The 17,530-nt window shown below is 36.7% G+C and overlaps 1 protein-coding gene across 1 annotated transcript in view; it reads right to left on the minus strand.

Moving 5' to 3' along the window:
• Positions 1-4,497: 4,497 nt before the first annotated feature.
• DSG1 (desmoglein 1) overlaps positions 4,498-17,530 on the minus strand; it is a 39,288-nt gene continuing 26,255 nt past the window's right edge. The window contains exons 12-15 of the mRNA XM_017858042.1: positions 14,109-14,242; positions 13,688-13,757; positions 11,497-11,705; positions 4,498-9,431 (exon numbers count right to left, since the gene is read on the minus strand). Of these exons, the coding sequence (XP_017713531.1) occupies positions 8,379-9,431; positions 11,497-11,705; positions 13,688-13,757; positions 14,109-14,242 (1,466 nt within the window). The 3' untranslated portion in view covers positions 4,498-8,378. The remainder of the gene's footprint in view (positions 9,432-11,496; positions 11,706-13,687; positions 13,758-14,108; positions 14,243-17,530) is intronic.

The raw sequence follows: 17,530 nt of genomic DNA on the forward strand, positions 1-17,530 counted from the left end.
AATGTTCTTTAAATCTCTGTTCAAATATTACTTTTCTAATAGAACCCTGCCTCAATTACCCTATATAAAAGTGTGTCCCTCCTGCCCTGCAATCCCTCTCCTGAATTATCCCATTTTATTTTTCCCTTGATCATTTACTGTCATCTAACATACCATATATGTACTTGTTTATTTCTTTATTGTCAGACTTCCCTCATCTCCATTCTATCTTGATCATAAACTCTACAAGGAGAAGGACTTTATCTTTCACTGTCATGTCACCACTGCTTGGTATAACTATTTGGAATTCAATAAATATCTGTAGAGTAAATGAATGAATACGTGAAAACATTGACAAAGGAAAGAATATATGAGGAAATAATATTTAAATTGCTACCTGAAGGATGAAAGGATGCTGCTATATAAAAGTGAGGAGGAGAATGTTTCATGCAGAGTGAGTATCATTTGCAAAAGCCAGAACGTTTCCTTAATTAATTTCTTTTCAACTTTTCCATTACAACAATCACAGTGCAAATTAACATCATCCACTGTGGACCAATGCTACATCAGATAGCTCCCTGCAGGCTTTTCTGGGACATTCACTGGAAATCCATTGAAACTTTAAAAATAGGGGGGTTGACCAGACACTTGAAAAAATGCTCATTATCACTGGCCATCAGAGAAATGCAAATCAAAACCACAATGAGATACCATCTCACACCAGTTAGAATGGCAATCATTAAAAGTCAGGAAACAACAGCTGCTGGAGAGGATGTGGAGAAATAGGAACACTTTTACACTGTTGGTGGGTCTGTAAACTAGTTCAACCATTGTGGAAGACAGTGTGGCGATTCCTCAAGGATCTAGAACTAGAAATACCATTTGACCCAGTGATCTCGTTACTGTGTATATACCCAAAGGACTATAAATCATGCTGCTATAAAGACGCATGTACGCATATGTTTATTGCGGCACTATTCACAATAGTAAAGACCTGGAACCAACACAAATGTCCATTATGATAGACTGNAATGAGATACCATCTCACACCAGTTAGAATGGCAATCATTAAAAAGTCAGGAAACAACAGCTGCTGGAGAGGATGTGGAGAAATAGGAACACTTTTACACTGTTGGTGGGTCTGTAAACTAGTTCAACCATTGTGGAAGACAGTGTGGCGATTCCTCAAGGATCTAGAACTAGAAATACCATTTGACCCAGTGATCTCGTTACTGTGTATATACCCAAAGGACTATAAATCATGCTGCTATAAAGACGCATGTACGCATATGTTTATTGCGGCACTATTCACAATAGTAAAGACCTGGAACCAACACAAATGTCCATTAATGATAGACTGGATTAAGAAAATGTGGCACATATACACCATGGAATACTATGCAGCCATAAAAAAGAATGAGTTCATGTCCTTTGAAAGGACATGGATGAAGCTGGAAACCATCATTCTGAGCAAACTTTCACAAGGACAGAAAACCAAACACCGCATGTTCTCACTCATAGGTGGGAATTGAACAATGAGAACACTTGGACACAGGAAGGGAAACATCACATGCTGGGGCCTGTTGTGGGGTGGGAGAGGGGGAAGGGATAGCGTTAGGAGATATACCTAACGTAAATGATGAGTTGGTGGGTGCAGCACACCAACATGGCACATGTATACATATGTAATAATCCTTTATGTTGTGCACATGTACCCTAGAACTTAAAGTATAATTTAAAAAAATAGGGGGGTTGACTCAACCTGACTAATATTTTAAAAGGTCACATAGGTTCATCTATACAAAATTGTTTGAAGAAGGCTGATGTGGAAGCAGAGAGACTACCTAGGAGGCAGTTGCCAGTAGGATGGTGACAGATAAGGATTAAAACTATTAAATGGTTTGGCTCTGTGTCCCCACCCAAATCTCATCTTGGATTATAATCCCCAAGTGTCAAGGGAGGGAAGTGATTGGCTCATGGGGCAGTTTCCCCATGCTGTTCTCATGATAGTGGGTGAGTTTTAATGACATCTGATGGTGTTATTAGCATCGGCATTTCCCCTGCTTGTAATTCTCTCTCCTGCTGGCATGTGAAGAAGGTCCTGCTTCCCCTTTGCCTTCTGCCATGATTATAAGTTTCCTGAGGCCTCCCAAGCCATGCAGAACTGTGAGTCAATTAAACCTCTTTCCTTTCAAAATTACCCGTATCAGGTAGTATCTTTAGAGCAGTGTGGTAATTGACTAATACAAACTATTAAATGGCTTAATATATATATTGGCTATAAAATAAACAGAACTTCCTAATGGATAAAATTTGGGTAGTGAGAGAAAGAATGAGATCAAGGAGTCCTTAGTTTCTGGCTTGAGTAAGGGGTAGATGGGATAATATTTATTGGAATGGGGAAATTCTGGAGGTAAAATCATAAGTTTAATTTTGAACATTCAAAAAGGGGTCTTGATGAGGTCTCACAGAATCAGTGTAAAATGTTAAGAGAAGAGGGCTTGGGACCAAACATTGGATTGGATAAATGAGAAACAAGGGAAATAGAATGAGCAAGACTGGCTGATGAAATACAGGGGATATCAGGAGAGAACGGTGTTACACAAGCCAAGACACAAGAGTGTTTCAAGGAAGAAAGAAGGGTTACTTTTTAAAGATTTTTCCCAGAGGTAAAGAAAGAGGGAACAGAAAAGTGGGCCTTGTGCTTGCAATGCATAGACCTTAGACAAGCTTGATAAGGACCATTATGACAATCTGATGGGAGGACTTTGAAGTCTGATGGGACATGGAAAAGAAAAGACAGCATGTGTACATGAACTTCAAGAAGCTTGATGAAACAAGCAAACAAATGAGGCATTAGCTGCAAGGAGGGGTGCAGATGAAAATGTTCTACCGAGAGGAAGGAAAGGAAGGAAGAGAGGAGAGAGAGAGAGTAGACAGAGGAGACAGGAAGAGAATGAGAGAGAGGAGATAAAAAGAGAGAGTGGAGAGAGAAAAAAGATGGGAGAAAGAGACAGGAAAGAGAGAGAAGATAAAAAGAGAGAAGAGAGAGAAGGAGAGGAAACAGAAAGAGAGAGAGAGAGGAAAAAGAATAGGAAAGATACTATTAGGGAAGGAGCAAAGTCCTTGATTTGAGCAGAACTGGAGGACTGTGTTTTCATATGAGTAGGACACAAATCCATGGAATAAGGCCATGGGAGGGAGGAGATGGGTGCAAGTACCGGTGGATATGGAGGTTTTGCAGAGGAAGATGAATGCATTTGAAATGGATGACTTTTGATTTCTCAATGAACAATAGGATTAGGTCATCAACAAAGAATGAGAAGGGAAGAGGGGGTGTGGGAGGTTTGAGGACAAAGAAGATGCAGAGTAGCAATCTAGTATGATGAGATGGGACATCTATAAGAGAAGCAGATAGGATTTCAGGGAAGTATCTGTTATGCTGAGATTTGAGATTGAGTGTTTAATATTTAAAAAGTCAGCTCACTTGGATAATTTGTTTGGCTGTTTGTGTGGAGACAGAGATTGAGGGCAAAAGGTCTGGGACGAGAGACAGAAAGCAGGGAAGGTAGGTTGAAGGCATTCACAAAGAAGTGACTCTAGTTGTACTCATGAAGCTAGATTAGACAGAGAGGTGAAGCTGACAGTGAGAAAGTGGTGAAAGTCAAGACACTGAAGCTTTGATAAAGCGGAGAAATGACAACAACATGAGCCCATGAGCTGCACGGATGAGAGGGAAATGGTCAGAGGCTGTAGAGGCAGAAACTGAGGCATTCCAGGTACCAATATGCCAGGTTATGACAAGGAAATGGCAGCTGAGTGGAGGGGGGAAATGGAGGTTTAGAATGAGAATCCGGGTCTTGGGTGGTTCATCCATGTGGATGTTTATGTTACTATGAACACTTTCAGAAGTTGATAAAGTCACAAAAGACTTTAGGCCAGGACATTGGAGGCTTCATTAAAAGTGGAGACATTATGAAGAGGAGAGAGGGAAAGGATCATACGAGTCTGAAAGAGGTAAGATTTTGTGCAAGATGAAGTTGATAATAGTCTGGAAGTGGCATTGGAGAACAAAAGGAGATGCATCTCAGTAAAGATGAAAGGGTACGATTTAAAAGTCAAAAAAGAAAAGTCACTTTAAAAGAAATAAAATGCTGGTGTATGCAAAAATAGAAATGCAGAGTATGAAAGAAAGAAAGGTAAAAGTATAAAGATGCTACAAGTATCAAATAAAAACTAAAAATGCAGCTTTTCATCATCTGCTCATTTGTGGGGCTAACCACCTGGTCAAGACTGGGCTCTAGCATCTGTAATTAGTGGTCCAGAGAGTAGGTTTCTCAGTACACATTTAAAAAAAAGACAGCTAGGAAATGGAGAATGAAAATGTATTTTAACGTTGTGAAAATAAAAGAATTATCTCTCTTCCAATACAGGATGATAATAATAACTAGATTTGATAACTTTGGTTTTACCATCTAAAACCTTCCCCTTGCTTACAATTCAGAAAAGATAAGGGAGGCATATTAATCATTTTATTGCTTTATGCATAACTCTTTGGAAATTACAAATCAACTTTAAAAAAAAACAACAACAGATAACCAAGCAAGAAACTAGCACCCAAATAATCCAAAAACGTTTATATTGAAACTTGAATAAAAGAACCTTGCTTTAAACACCACTAGAGATGAATATTAGAATTTTAAAATGCTTGTAAAACTGATAGCAAAAGAAAAATAAGTTAGACTAGGTACAGTTTGATGATAAAGTGTTTAGTAATTCAAATACAGCTAAACTGGGGAGAGAATGTAGACAATTAAACAAGATTACACATTGTTTTAAAATTATTTGATGGATAATAGGTTGATCTTGTCAAGATTTGTCCTAACATAAATTGAATAATCTGGAAGTGGAAGACAGATTTGATTTCAAGGAGAGTAGCACTCTACTGTGGACTGCTGTATCCTAGTACAATGGGAAATGGGTCTTAAAAAATACCAGAAATTGTAAAAAAAAAAAAAGTTGGAATTTATGAAATAGGCATGGGAAAATGAGGCAAATGCTTTTAAAAGTTTGTTTTGGGTTTTAAATATCTTTCCAAAATAGCCATGGGCATTTATGGTAAAGATTATAATGCCTTTCAACTTCAGCAAAAGCCAAAGGGTGTCATATGTTTTGTACCATGACAATCAAACATTGGTATAAATTCAGAAATAAATTGCCTAGATTACTAAAAACATCTACTTGCTAGAGTAAAAAATGTAATTTTTGAAGACATATAATTAAAATTTTGTCAGAACATTTTCTTGAATAAAATTATGATGCTAAAACTTTATGCACAAATGTAGAACAGATGTCTAGATGAAGATATATAAATATGCCTAAATATGTACTTTTTCTTTTGATTTTTCAGTGCAAATAGAATTACATCAGGCAACACGCTTAGAATTAAATAATATGTAGCAGGTGTGTCTGGAATTCAGTATCAAAATTAGCTCGAGATGCTATTTTGGTTGATATTAAATGGTAAAGTATTTATAATACACTGATTTTTGCCACTAAAGACTCCCTCTTTAGAAAGCCAGATAGATATTTTATAAACATTGTGGTTTGTTTTCAAACCATACATACATAGCATTAAATTACTACCTCTTTCTTCTTCATTTTGTTAAGAGCAAGTTGATCTGAAACTCAACTTGAATCCTAATTATAGTATTCACTTATAAAATGATTTCCATATCTCTTCTTGGTCTATGACATGATATATATGATCTAGAGTAAATATCTAAAAAGAAGAATGAAATTCTGTCCAAAGCTTGTTCATTGAAAAATGACATGCCTTTAAATAACTACTAAAATCATTGATGTCTTAAAAGTTAATTTTAAAATTTAGGACTAATCAATGTGCAACCCTGGAAGAAAAAGTTGGTTGGAAGGTATCTTCCCAGAAAGACAGATGACTAATACTTCAATTTTTCTTGTTTTTCCCATCAATGTGCAATCCTGGAAGAAAAGTTTGGTTAGAAAGTATCTTCCAAGAAAGATAGATGACTCATATGGCTATGTTTTTTTCTTGTTTTTCCATCGTTTAACAGTGTTTAGGAGTTCAAATGTAACTAAATTGGGGGGATCTTAACAACCATCGGATTTTAACGGCAACAGTTATTAAAGACAGCGATTTTGTTGTTTGCAAGACAACCTAAAAAATATCTCTGGAAGATATCAGACGTCTTAAGAAAAGGCTTGTGATGATATTTCATATCAAAACAGCAAGCAAGTTTCCTGTGGTCAGCTACCATTCCCTTTAATAAATTACTTAATTAATTCATTAATAATTATTTCTATTCCTTAAAACTCCTGGACCCAGGCATACTCAAGTATATTTTAATAAATACCTTTTGACTTTATTCCTGGAAAGATTACCCATCCTTAATGTAGCCCCTAAGTGGCAGAAAAGAAAAGACTCCCTTTGAATGACTTTATTTATACCTCTGCATTTGGCATACTACAGACTATCAAAATTTTACATGTTCTACGAGTTAAAAGAAGATGTATACTGTGGCCTTTAAAATATTAGCCTTATCTGCTGTTATACAGAGCAAAACAGCTCTAGGTTAAATAATTCACTCCTATCCCCTTTTGACCAGTGTAGGAAGTCGAATATTCTTTGGCCTTGTAATTTCCTGGGAAATTTGAGTAATCGGGGTAAATTCTTTAAAAGTTGTATATAATTCACAACTCCAGGGCAAATTTTTATTCTAGTTTTATTTTGTCATATAGAGTTTCAGTTTAGTGAGCTTATAGTAACATTGTATTTAAGAAAGGAAAAGTTTCTCAACCATGCAATAGTAAATTTACCTTTTCCTTAGAATGCTTTCTTTTAGAGATTTTAATTGGGTAATACTATATAGCAAACACACAGAAATGGTATATCATAAATAGGACATTACTAAATTTTGAAACTAGAAAAATATGTTATACTGTATAATTTGGACACTACCTACAAATCAGAGCATAAATAAGCCAAGATCTTATTGACAAATCAAATCAGGAATTTAAAATTTATACTAGTGAGAAAAATTAGGGGGTGAGATAAACTAGCGGAATAGGCTATCTATTATTATTTCACTCTTACCAATACAATATTGTCAACTCTGTTAAAGGTTCCTGATTGATCCCTGCAAAAGGGCAGCAGAGGTTTGCTAAAGCAACCACTGCTTTACGTGCTAAAAGTGAATAATTAGCATGGTATTACTTTACAAAATAATTCTTTTCCAACTTTCTTCATTAAACATTTTACATGCTCTAAAAACATTTTTTTAAATCCCCTTACAAAAAAAATTCCCCAAAGCTTAAGCATACTGCAAGCTGCTGCTTTTTTTTTTTTTTTTTTTCCACAGCTCAGCCTATGTAAATCATTTTAACTTCAGAGCTATGTAATAAAGAGCTGGATATGAATGAATATCACGTACTAAAAGCAAAACCTGAAAACACAGTTCAGTTCCCATTTGCTTACTTGGAAGGTCATTTACCACTAGTGATGACAACCATGTCTGGCCTCACTTGCTTCAATTCGAGAAGTAAACTTAGAAGTTTTGCTTTCTTAAGTCAAAACCACAGTGGTAAAGGGAAAGATGAGTGTGATATTCCTCAACCTCACCAGTAAGCAATATTCATCAAGATTATATCTATCACTAAACACAAACTAGAATCAGAAGAATCCTCGACTCTACAGGAGATTTAACTGAGACCCCAAATTAAGATTCAGGCTCAGGTGTTGCTAGTTTACCCTGAAGAAACCTCATCCTATTGTCACTCTCTAATGGAAGTTTCCTCCCAGGAAACACTTCCTAATTTGAAATTTATTTTATCTAGTGCAATAATTAAGGAGGAGTGCTTGATGGTTTGTGGACTTGACTATGTAGTCAAACTTAAAAAAAATTTTTTTTAAAATTTTTATTTATGTTATCTGTGAAACTGAGGGCATCTGGCACACATTTTAGATTTTTCCTACAGACATGAACACATATTGCATATTTAGTTCTTTTTAAATTTTGCTCGAGCTATATGGAAAAGCAAAACAGAGCAAGGAGAATTATGCCAATTGCCGTCGTAAGGCCAGTTACATGCTGGAGATAGACTACACGCCACTCAGGCACAAAGAAGGCTCTGCCTCAAGTTTTAGTTCCTTAGTCCTCATATAAGAAAAAAGTTTACGAACGCTAAGGAGAGCTCTCCCCTAGCAGCTGTGTTTCCATTTATTTTTCTCATTGTGATTTCTCACCTTGCTTCTAGATGACCTGAGCACGAAGTTGTGCGTTATAAATCACGTTGTTAGTTTTATAGTGGTGGGAATTGGATCTAAACCACAATGACTATGAAAAAGTGAGCTGGGGTCCTGACTACTTGCTATATTGCACGGTACTGTACTTTGTGATTCGACTCCGAGCTGTGCTAGGGGAGGCGGACCCAATGGTTTGGTTAAAGTGATGGTCAGAGGAACTCCTCATGTGGCCAATGGTGGCTGTCCCTCCCAAGCTGCTCAGGCCAATGCCACCACCACTTATGCCAGCTCCACTCAGGGCCCCACCCCCAGCACCCATGCTGGTGCCAACCAGGCCACTGCTGCCTATGCCACCGCTGATCCCAGTGGTGCCACTAATTCCAGTTACGCCAGCACCAGAAACAACCCTCTCTGTCACAATCACATTGTGGGCATTGGTTAACTCGGGGTGCATACTAAGACTACCTAAGCCGGAAGTTGGTTGGATTACTCTTTCTGTCACTACCACATTTGAAGACTCTCTAGGATGATGAATAGTCAGAGAGGCGGGTAGACTAGAGCTTGGTGCTATTACCCTTTCTGTCACTATAACATTTGACCCATCTCGTAAGTCAGGCATCTCTAACATTCCATGCAAATCAGTGCCAGAAATTGGGCCGACCACTCTCTCTGTCACCACCACGTTTGATGCTTGTCGGTTATCGTGAAAGTGCACAGAGGGCTTCAGAGTGTCAGAGGTGGCGTAAGACTCGGTCACAGTGACATTACCATAGCCCAGAGGATCGAGAATAGGCTTAGGATGCTGCACACCAGGTCCCGAGGGATAGGTGCTCTCAGAAATTACTGTGGTAGTGCCAAAATGTGGGGAGATTGGTGGGTGTCCACTAACAATGGGCTCTGTTTCCTGAGGAAGGCAAACTGGTTCAGTGCTTTGGGGTGGCCAAAAAGGATCAGGGTCTGGATATGATTCAATTTCTTTTCCTAGGCTGATGTCTGCCAACTTCTTAAATTTAGGTCCCAGAGTATCCAAGAAACTGTCATCCGGATCTTCTCCAATGAAGCTACAGCAACCCACAGAGCCAGCAGGGGAACCTACACCTTCGATGTCATATATGAGCAAACAGTCATTGGATGGGCGTCCTTCATCTTCATCTGCATAAGCATATGCTTTCTGAATTTATAGAGAAAGAGAAAATGAAATTAGAAATGCATATTTAGCAATAACAGAACAGCCTTTATCATTAGTTTTTCTTCCAGAGCATTTCCAAAGAGGAATGAAATAAAACAAGATTCTAACATCTACTAGAGATGCTTTAAAATCATTTTATAATTATTTGAAATAATTCGGTTAAAAATTATTTTAAGTATAATTCCAATAATGTGATTTAAAAAATTTACTTAGATGGACTTATTTATAATTGTGTACTTTGGACATAAAACCATACACACAAAAAAACGCATGAATTATTTATAACAAAGTTAGAGGGAGGTATATAAAAATGCTGAACTTGAAGGACATAAAAATGTGCTGTTTTGTTTTTTGACTGGAAAAGGTAGTTCATAGTCGAGTTGAGTTCACTCAGGATTTTGTTTCTTTCCTTCAGATGGAGTGAATATGATGATTCTGTGAAGTTTTATTGCAACATGGCTTTTTCAGCACAGCAACAGGAAAATTTGACTCTGGGTCTGTTCTACAAAATTAAAGGTGACCAAAGACATTTTAAAAAAATATAATCTCTCTAAATTCAAAGTAAAAGTTCAAAGACATATATGATTTTGTTTCATCTTTGCTGTTCATAATAGTGGATTGTAAACTTTCAGGTTAACAGAAATACCTTATAGGAAACAAACTCATTGTGCCATTCATATAAAAAAAAGTTATTGAGCCTTTGCTATTTGCCAGACACTCTGTGTTTGGAACTTAGCTATGCATAATGAACAATACCAGGTACAGTTCTTCTCTCACAGAGCTTACATTTTGTTTGAGTGAGACAGACAATACAGAAGCCTATGGTCAGGAGGTGGCAGATGCAGGGTAAAGAAAAAGAAAATGATGGGTGTTGTTCTTTTAGATAGGGTAATCAAGGAAGGGGTCTCTGATAAAGTGATATTTGATCAGAGAGTGGAAGGAAGATATTTCTATGTTATTAAAATATAATATAAAATATTTTGTTATATATATGAATAAGTATTCCTATGGTTATCAACAAGTCTCATTACTGTCTATTGCTATTTGAAGGCTTTTACCAATATTTTATTTAAAAATATCAGCCACTCTTTAAACCAACCACTAGGTTAGTTAATGAACCATTTTAGGCCAGAATGTAGAAGGACAGAAATGTTTTTCTAGTTGGTATCAGGGACAGGAACTTCCTGAAGGTTGAGTATCACATGGTGTGTAACCATGGACAATTACATCTCTTCCTGTGAATGGCAAAGTTAATTCTCCTGCAGCTGCATCTCCAGGTTTCATGCTCTTTCCACCACCTGCAGCTCATTCTTACAATGTTTTGGAAGTAGACTATGGCTCTTGATCCCACTCTTATTAACTATTGACTCTGTGTCTAGAGCTGAACTATGTACTGGCAATATAATGTAGAGAACATATGGATGAGACACTAAAAGTGGTGGTAAACATATAAACTGACAGATTTCAGCAATGATAGGTTCTATAAATGTGTAAACAAAGTACTGCAGAAATAGAGATGAGAAAACATTACTCCTATTTTGGATGAGAGGGTTAACTGTAAAAACTTTGGAGGGAGAGTGATATTTGGACTGGGTCTTGAAGGATGGGTAGGAGTTTTTGAGAGACATAGTAGGATGCAAGCATTCCAGGATGCAAGCACAGGATGCGCAAACGCATGGAGATGAAAAGTCTGTGGCAAAGGTGCTCAGCAAAAGGTGCTCAACAAAAGTTGATGGCAAGGAGTAATTGGAGATGAGAGGAAGGGTTCATTTTGTGAGCAATCTTAATTAACATGTTAAGGACTTTGGATTGCATGCCATGAACAAAAGAGAGCTGAGAGCCATTGGCTGTTCTTAAGTTGGGGAGTAAAGTGCTCAGGTCAGAGCTTTAGATCTATAATTAATTAACAGCATGGATTGTTGGACACAAAGGCTGAGAATCTAGTTAGGAGACTCTTGACCAAGCCCCTTTAGGAATTAGTGAAAGCTTGGGGTGAAGAGCAGCGGGCACATGGATGGCGAGAAAGACATGTGGCTAGGGACCTTACCTGACAGAAGTAGCTTTCCATGAAATTCATATTCAGACCTCCTTCTCTACATTCCCTCATAGAATTTCTTCTTAATGTTCCAGAGTATTCTTGACATATCTCAGGCATTCCTGAAGTTTTAACTCCCTCTGTTAGTTCAAATCCTGTCATTCTCTCTCCTCCTCCCAGATCTTGCATTTCTCTGCCACCATACTCATTTGTATAAACTCCTAAAAGTGTTGATCAAATTAAGTTTATTTTCTTTAGTCTATCATAAACTAAAAAATTAACAACTTGCCTTATAATACATGATTTTTTCATTTAGGTATGCATTTGTGAACAAAGAAATAAAAAGATACATAAAGAAATGAGATATAAATACAATATTGAGCTCAAAATGATATTATTAATTTGTTAATTTGATAATTATCTGTTGAGAGATTACTATATTCTCTGCTGGAAGTGAAGGCTGCAGAGGACTTATAAAAATCTATGCCCTAGAGAGTTTGATTTCAACCTGAAGGAAATTGGAAGAAAAATACTCAAATTCTGAAAGTTAAAAAAATAGTGTAAGAATGCCCCAATGTGTAACTAGAAGCACAGGACATCCTGAAAAAGACATGAGAACCACTGGCTTTCAGAAAGGAGGCCATGGCTATGTGAGGAGAAAGGTTTTCATGAAGAATCTTGGGTTTGCACTTGGATGTGAGGAGTAAGTGAAAGCCTGTTACTGTATTTGAGGTAGGTACTTGCTTCAGTAGCACATATACTAAAATTAGAACTATACAGAGAAGATTAGCATTGCCTCTGCACAGGATGATACACAAATTGGTCAAGTGTTTCATCTTTTTTAAGTTAAAAAAAATAAAAAGAAATATTTGAGGTAGGTGAGATAAAATGGTGGCTGGGACCGTGGAACTGCTATGGAATGATGAATGTTGTCAGTGGGATATGTATCCACTGGTTTTAGTACGTGAAGGATCTTGAGTTTGGGAACAGTGTGTTTTTCATGCTTTAATTGTCCTTGGTGCCTCTTAATGTGCTTTGTTCAAAATCTGTGCAAAAGTTTGTGGACTTAATGGGAACAAATGCGTAGATAAATACTGATGGATTTGATGATTTGATAAGTCTTGAGAACTGTTTTGATGTTAGTGAATGTGAGTTAACAATGAGATTCTGCTTTTGAGGTGAGAAGACATTGGTGTTGTTAATGACAATGGACAAATCAGGTGGAGAAATATATTTAAAGATTACTGTGTCCAATTCTTTGAATAAGTTCCAGTTCTACAAGTTATACACATTTCTATGCCTGTTAGAGTTTAAAGTAGAAAACAATGGTTACTGTTTAAAAAGACTAAGAGAAAAATAAGCTAACCAATAGTATTATTTACCTTGAGAAAAGTAACGTGATACAACTATTTTCACAGATATGAGATGTTATTTTAATTGTTCTTTTATTATAGTGGTAGTTATCCACTTACTGTGAAATTCTAATTGTTCCCTGGTTTCTGCCTGTGAACTGGTCTAGATTCCTGTTTTAAGGCAAGTTGTATTTGTACAGTCTTACCCATGTGCTACAAGAAACTCCACCACATGCACACAATCTCAGTTGAGAGCTTTGAAAGATTTTCATAGTGTTTCATCTACTTGCTTTGAATTAAAGAAAATTGGACAAATATTTTTTAGGTAATATTTGTGATGATGTTGAAAATGGGTGTAATTTTTTTCTTTGTTATAGTAAGCCACTAAAGTCAAAGCAATTTTGAATTCTTAAATTAATTGTGTATAAAGATTTTAGCCTCAATAAATGAGCACAGGTCTATTTTAGTTGGGTTGTGCTTTAATTTGAATTAGTGTATATATGTGTATGAAATACGTGTGTGTATGTATGTTAATGAAATTTGCTCTATCAAATTAAAAATCTTGACTAAAACTTACTCATGGTTACAATTCAGTACTTCTGCATATATAGAGATCCTAATTTGGTCATCTTCTAAGTACTCTTTGATGGTTGAGGAAAATTTTTAAAATGCAGCATATAAGAATAATAATTACTGTAGGTTTTCTTTGCCATTTAGTTTACAAATTATTCATTTAAAAAAGAATGATGTAAACACTTTTGAAGAAAAATAAGATCATCAAAAAACAATATGCAAAGAGAGAAAACAGACTTCCTAATCATTTGAGTTGTTAAACAATTTTTTTTTCTTACCTGAGTTGTCAATGCATTCAATTATATTTGCATTATCAGGTGGTATTTGTGGTATGACGGTGGTCATAACCTAAAAGACAGGAAACAACATTGCCATTTGTAATGACCAATGACTGTAATCTTTCTATAGTCATACATTTGGTTTATTCTCAAATTACCTCAGATTTCTGAAAAAAAAAAAAAAAAAAAAACTATTTAGGAAATGCTGAAATCCATTTAAAATTTGAACTTCACTTAGAAAACCTTCCCTGGTTACTTCCATCTAATTTTGTTGTGCTTTTCATTCCTCTTCATTTTCCCCATTAGCTTTCTCAGCACAAAAAGCAGCATAGACTGTGAGTGATGGTGGCCATCTTGGTTCATGTGTAAAGACTGAATTTCAGTGACTACCAAAGGCTGTTTATTAGAATGTGGCACTTACCCCGGGTTCAGGCTGTGGTCCTTCTACTGCCCATGAATGAATTGCTCCATCTGAACATTCAGGAACAGGCTCAAAGCCAGCTGCACTACGAGGAGCACCTCCACAATCACAACAAATCATCAAAAATGGGACCACTGGTGGTGGAAGGATAGTAATACTAGATTAGCGCTTGGTGCAAATAAAAAACAAAACAACCTGACTTTTTATGGTCAAATTTGAATTCCTAATATAATTCCGGTTGGTTCTAAAATTATGAAAGTTTCAGAATACAAGCTGAATAATGGTCAGAGCCCAAAGCAAATGGGAGCTTCTGTATATTAGACTGCAGTCAATTTTAGTTTGTTTTATAGTATTAAAAATTATAAATAGTGGGCCTGGCATGGTGGCTCACGCCTGTAATCCCAGCACTTCGGGAGGCGGAGGCGGGTGGATCGCTAGAGTCCATGAGTTTGAGACAAGCCTGAGCAACATGGTGGAGCTCCATCTCTACAAAAAATACAAAAATTAGGCGTGCATGGGGGCTTTTGCCTGTAATCTTAGCTACTCCGGAGGCTGAATTGGGAGGATGGCTTGAGCCAGGGAGGTTGAGGCTGCTCAACCAGGGAGGTGGGCGGTGGTTGTGCCACTGCACTCCAGCCTGAGTGACAGAGTGGGACCCTCTCTCAAAAAAAAAAATTACAGATAGTATTACATTATTAAAACCAATTAATCTTTCCATGTCATTATTTAGAAAAATATTAAAGGAGAGAAGAAGGAAAGATGAAAGGTCAGGCAATATAGTTGATCCTTTGTGTTCTCTCCTCCATATCTTTATTTTCTTCCTTTCACATATGCTTGCCTTTATTTCAACGGTAAAATCTTATTCATGCTTCCAACAACTCTCTATGAGGCTACTATTTCCCCCTATGCAGGTGTCTTTTCTTTCAACAACTCTTATACAAATAGAAAACATCACGCTGCTTAGCAGTGTCTTCTGTTGTNATTATTTAGAAAATATTAAAGGAGAGAAGAAGGAAAGATGAAAGGTCAGGCAATATAGTTGATCCTTTGTGTTCTCTCCTCCATATCTTTATTTTCTTCCTTTCACATATGCTTGCCTTTATTTCAACGGTAAAATCTTATTCATGCTTCCAACAACTCTCTATGAGGCTACTATTTCCCCTATGCAGGTGTCTTTTCTTTCAACAACTCTTATACAAATAGAAAACATCACGCTGCTTAGCAGTGTCTTCTGTTGTTAATCAAGTGGAGTTTTCTTATTTTTCTATTTATTATCAGCCTCTTATATAATCTAATCTTGGTAAATGGTTTTGAATAAATGGATGAAAGAAAGAATTTGTAAATTAAAAATGTGAAGAAGGAGGAAAGGAAAAAATAAGGAAGTAAATTAGGGAGGAAGGAAGAGAGTAAGGATAGAAATAAGGGAGAGCGGGAGAGAAGAAAAAAGAAAAAAAGAGAAGAAGCCCATGTGTTGGTTTTCTGAAAATCTACTAGAGGAAACTTTGGGTCTACAGGTAATGATGACTCTAAGGCCCACATATAATTTGTAAATCTTTTATTAACTACAGTACCCAGAGGTAGTCAGCAATATGAAAAACCAACTCAGGCTGGCCACGGTGGCTCATGCCTATAATCTCAGTACCATGAGAGGCCAAAGCAGGTGGATCACGAGGTCAGGAAATCGAGACCATCCCAGCCAATGTGGTGAAACCCCGTCTCTAATAAAATACAAAAATTAACCAGGTGTGGTGGTGCGCGCGGGTAGTCCCAGCTACTCAGGAGGCTGAGGCAGGAGAATTGCTTGAACCTGGGAGGCGAAGGTTACAGTGAGCCGAGATTGCACCACTGCACTCCAGCCTGGGCAACAGAGCGAGACTCAATCTCAAAAAAAAAAAAAAAAAAAAAAAAAAAAAAACCAAAAAACAAAAATCTCAACATGAAAGTCAGGTATTATTTACAGTAGTGATAATCAGCAGTTGGGTAATTAAGTTGCTCTTATGAAGTATTAAATTTAAACATTTTGCAATGTAAGTTGTAATCAATATGCATAACAAATAGAGAATGAACTCTTTTCATATGTATTTTATGTTATATTCTGCCACTTCACTAGCATTTTTGCCTTCCTCCTGTCTTGGTTCATTTTGATGAGAATGCTTTTTTCTTTCTCTCTTTCCCTTTTCCCTGTTTCATAGAAATTTTCCTAGTTATTACTTCAATTAATTATGAGCCAGTAAGAATAAACTCTTATTTGTCAATGTAGAAATTTCATTTTTTGGAAATATGTTTTAAATTTTGGAAAAAGAACTCCAGCTTTAAGCTATGTTATCACCATGACCAGACTTGTTTAGATGAGTCCAATGTTGATGAAAACTTCAAAAAAAAAATGAGTTGTTTAAAATCAGAGAAAACCCAGTTCACAAATAAATGTAGCAAAAAATATCTGTCACTGTTCATGTGCAAAGAAAAATGAAAGTAGAAAAAATATTTTGTATGTAAGTGCTCTGACTTTATATTTTGTGTGTGTGTTTGATTTAAATATCTGAGGTACCTTCTGACATTAAGATTTTGATTCCACATTTGAAAATGACAATGTTTGCATTAATTTAATTGTAATGTGCAGACTACAACCTACTTACTTTAGAGGTCCTGTTCTCATTTCTCAAAGACTGTGCCATGTGGTTTATCTTGCTCTAATTTCTATCATCATTCAAGGTAATGTTAAAGGCCACCTGGAGAATCCACTGTATTCTACCTTTATGGCTAGACCTTTGACTAGTGCTACCCTAGTGGCCATAGAACACGCTAAATGCTTCATGTGTGGTACTTCTTTTTCATCATCAAAGCATTGTTTTAAGGTAAGTATTATTTCATACATGACAAAAACAAGGCTCAGAAAGGTTAGGTGACCTTCGGAAGAATCAGACAATTAGGCTTAGAAACCAGAGTTTAACCCTAGGTCTATTTGACTCTCCTTTTATTAATACTACACAGTGTTAGTATAAATAAAATCTCTTTGAGACCTGCCTATCTTTTAGTCTAAACTTTCACCATGCTGTCATGCACATATTTTATTTCTTGCACATTGGAGTTCTTCATTGCAGTACCTTGCACTCTCATTCTTTTGGGTTTTTGCACATAGTGTTTTTTCCCTTGTGTTGTGTTCCCTTTCTCTGGTCCATCAGGCTAACTCTTATTCATCTTTTAAAACGTAACTCAGAGTTTACTCTTTCCCTGTAGCCTGCCTGCCTTCCTTCCTTCCTTCCTTCCTTCCTTCCTTCCTTCCTTCCTTCCTTCCTCTCTCCCTTTCTCTCTTTCTTTCTCTCTCTTTCTTTCCTTCCTTCCTCTCTCTCCCTTTCTCTCTCCTTTTCTTGCTTTCTCTTTCTCTCTTTCTCCCTTTCTTTCTCCCTTTCTTTCTTTCCCTC

Source organism: Rhinopithecus bieti, unplaced genomic scaffold, assembly GCF_001698545.2.
Source record: "Rhinopithecus bieti isolate Rb0 unplaced genomic scaffold, ASM169854v2 scaffold_44774, whole genome shotgun sequence".
Lineage (NCBI taxonomy): Eukaryota > Metazoa > Chordata > Mammalia > Primates > Cercopithecidae > Rhinopithecus > Rhinopithecus bieti.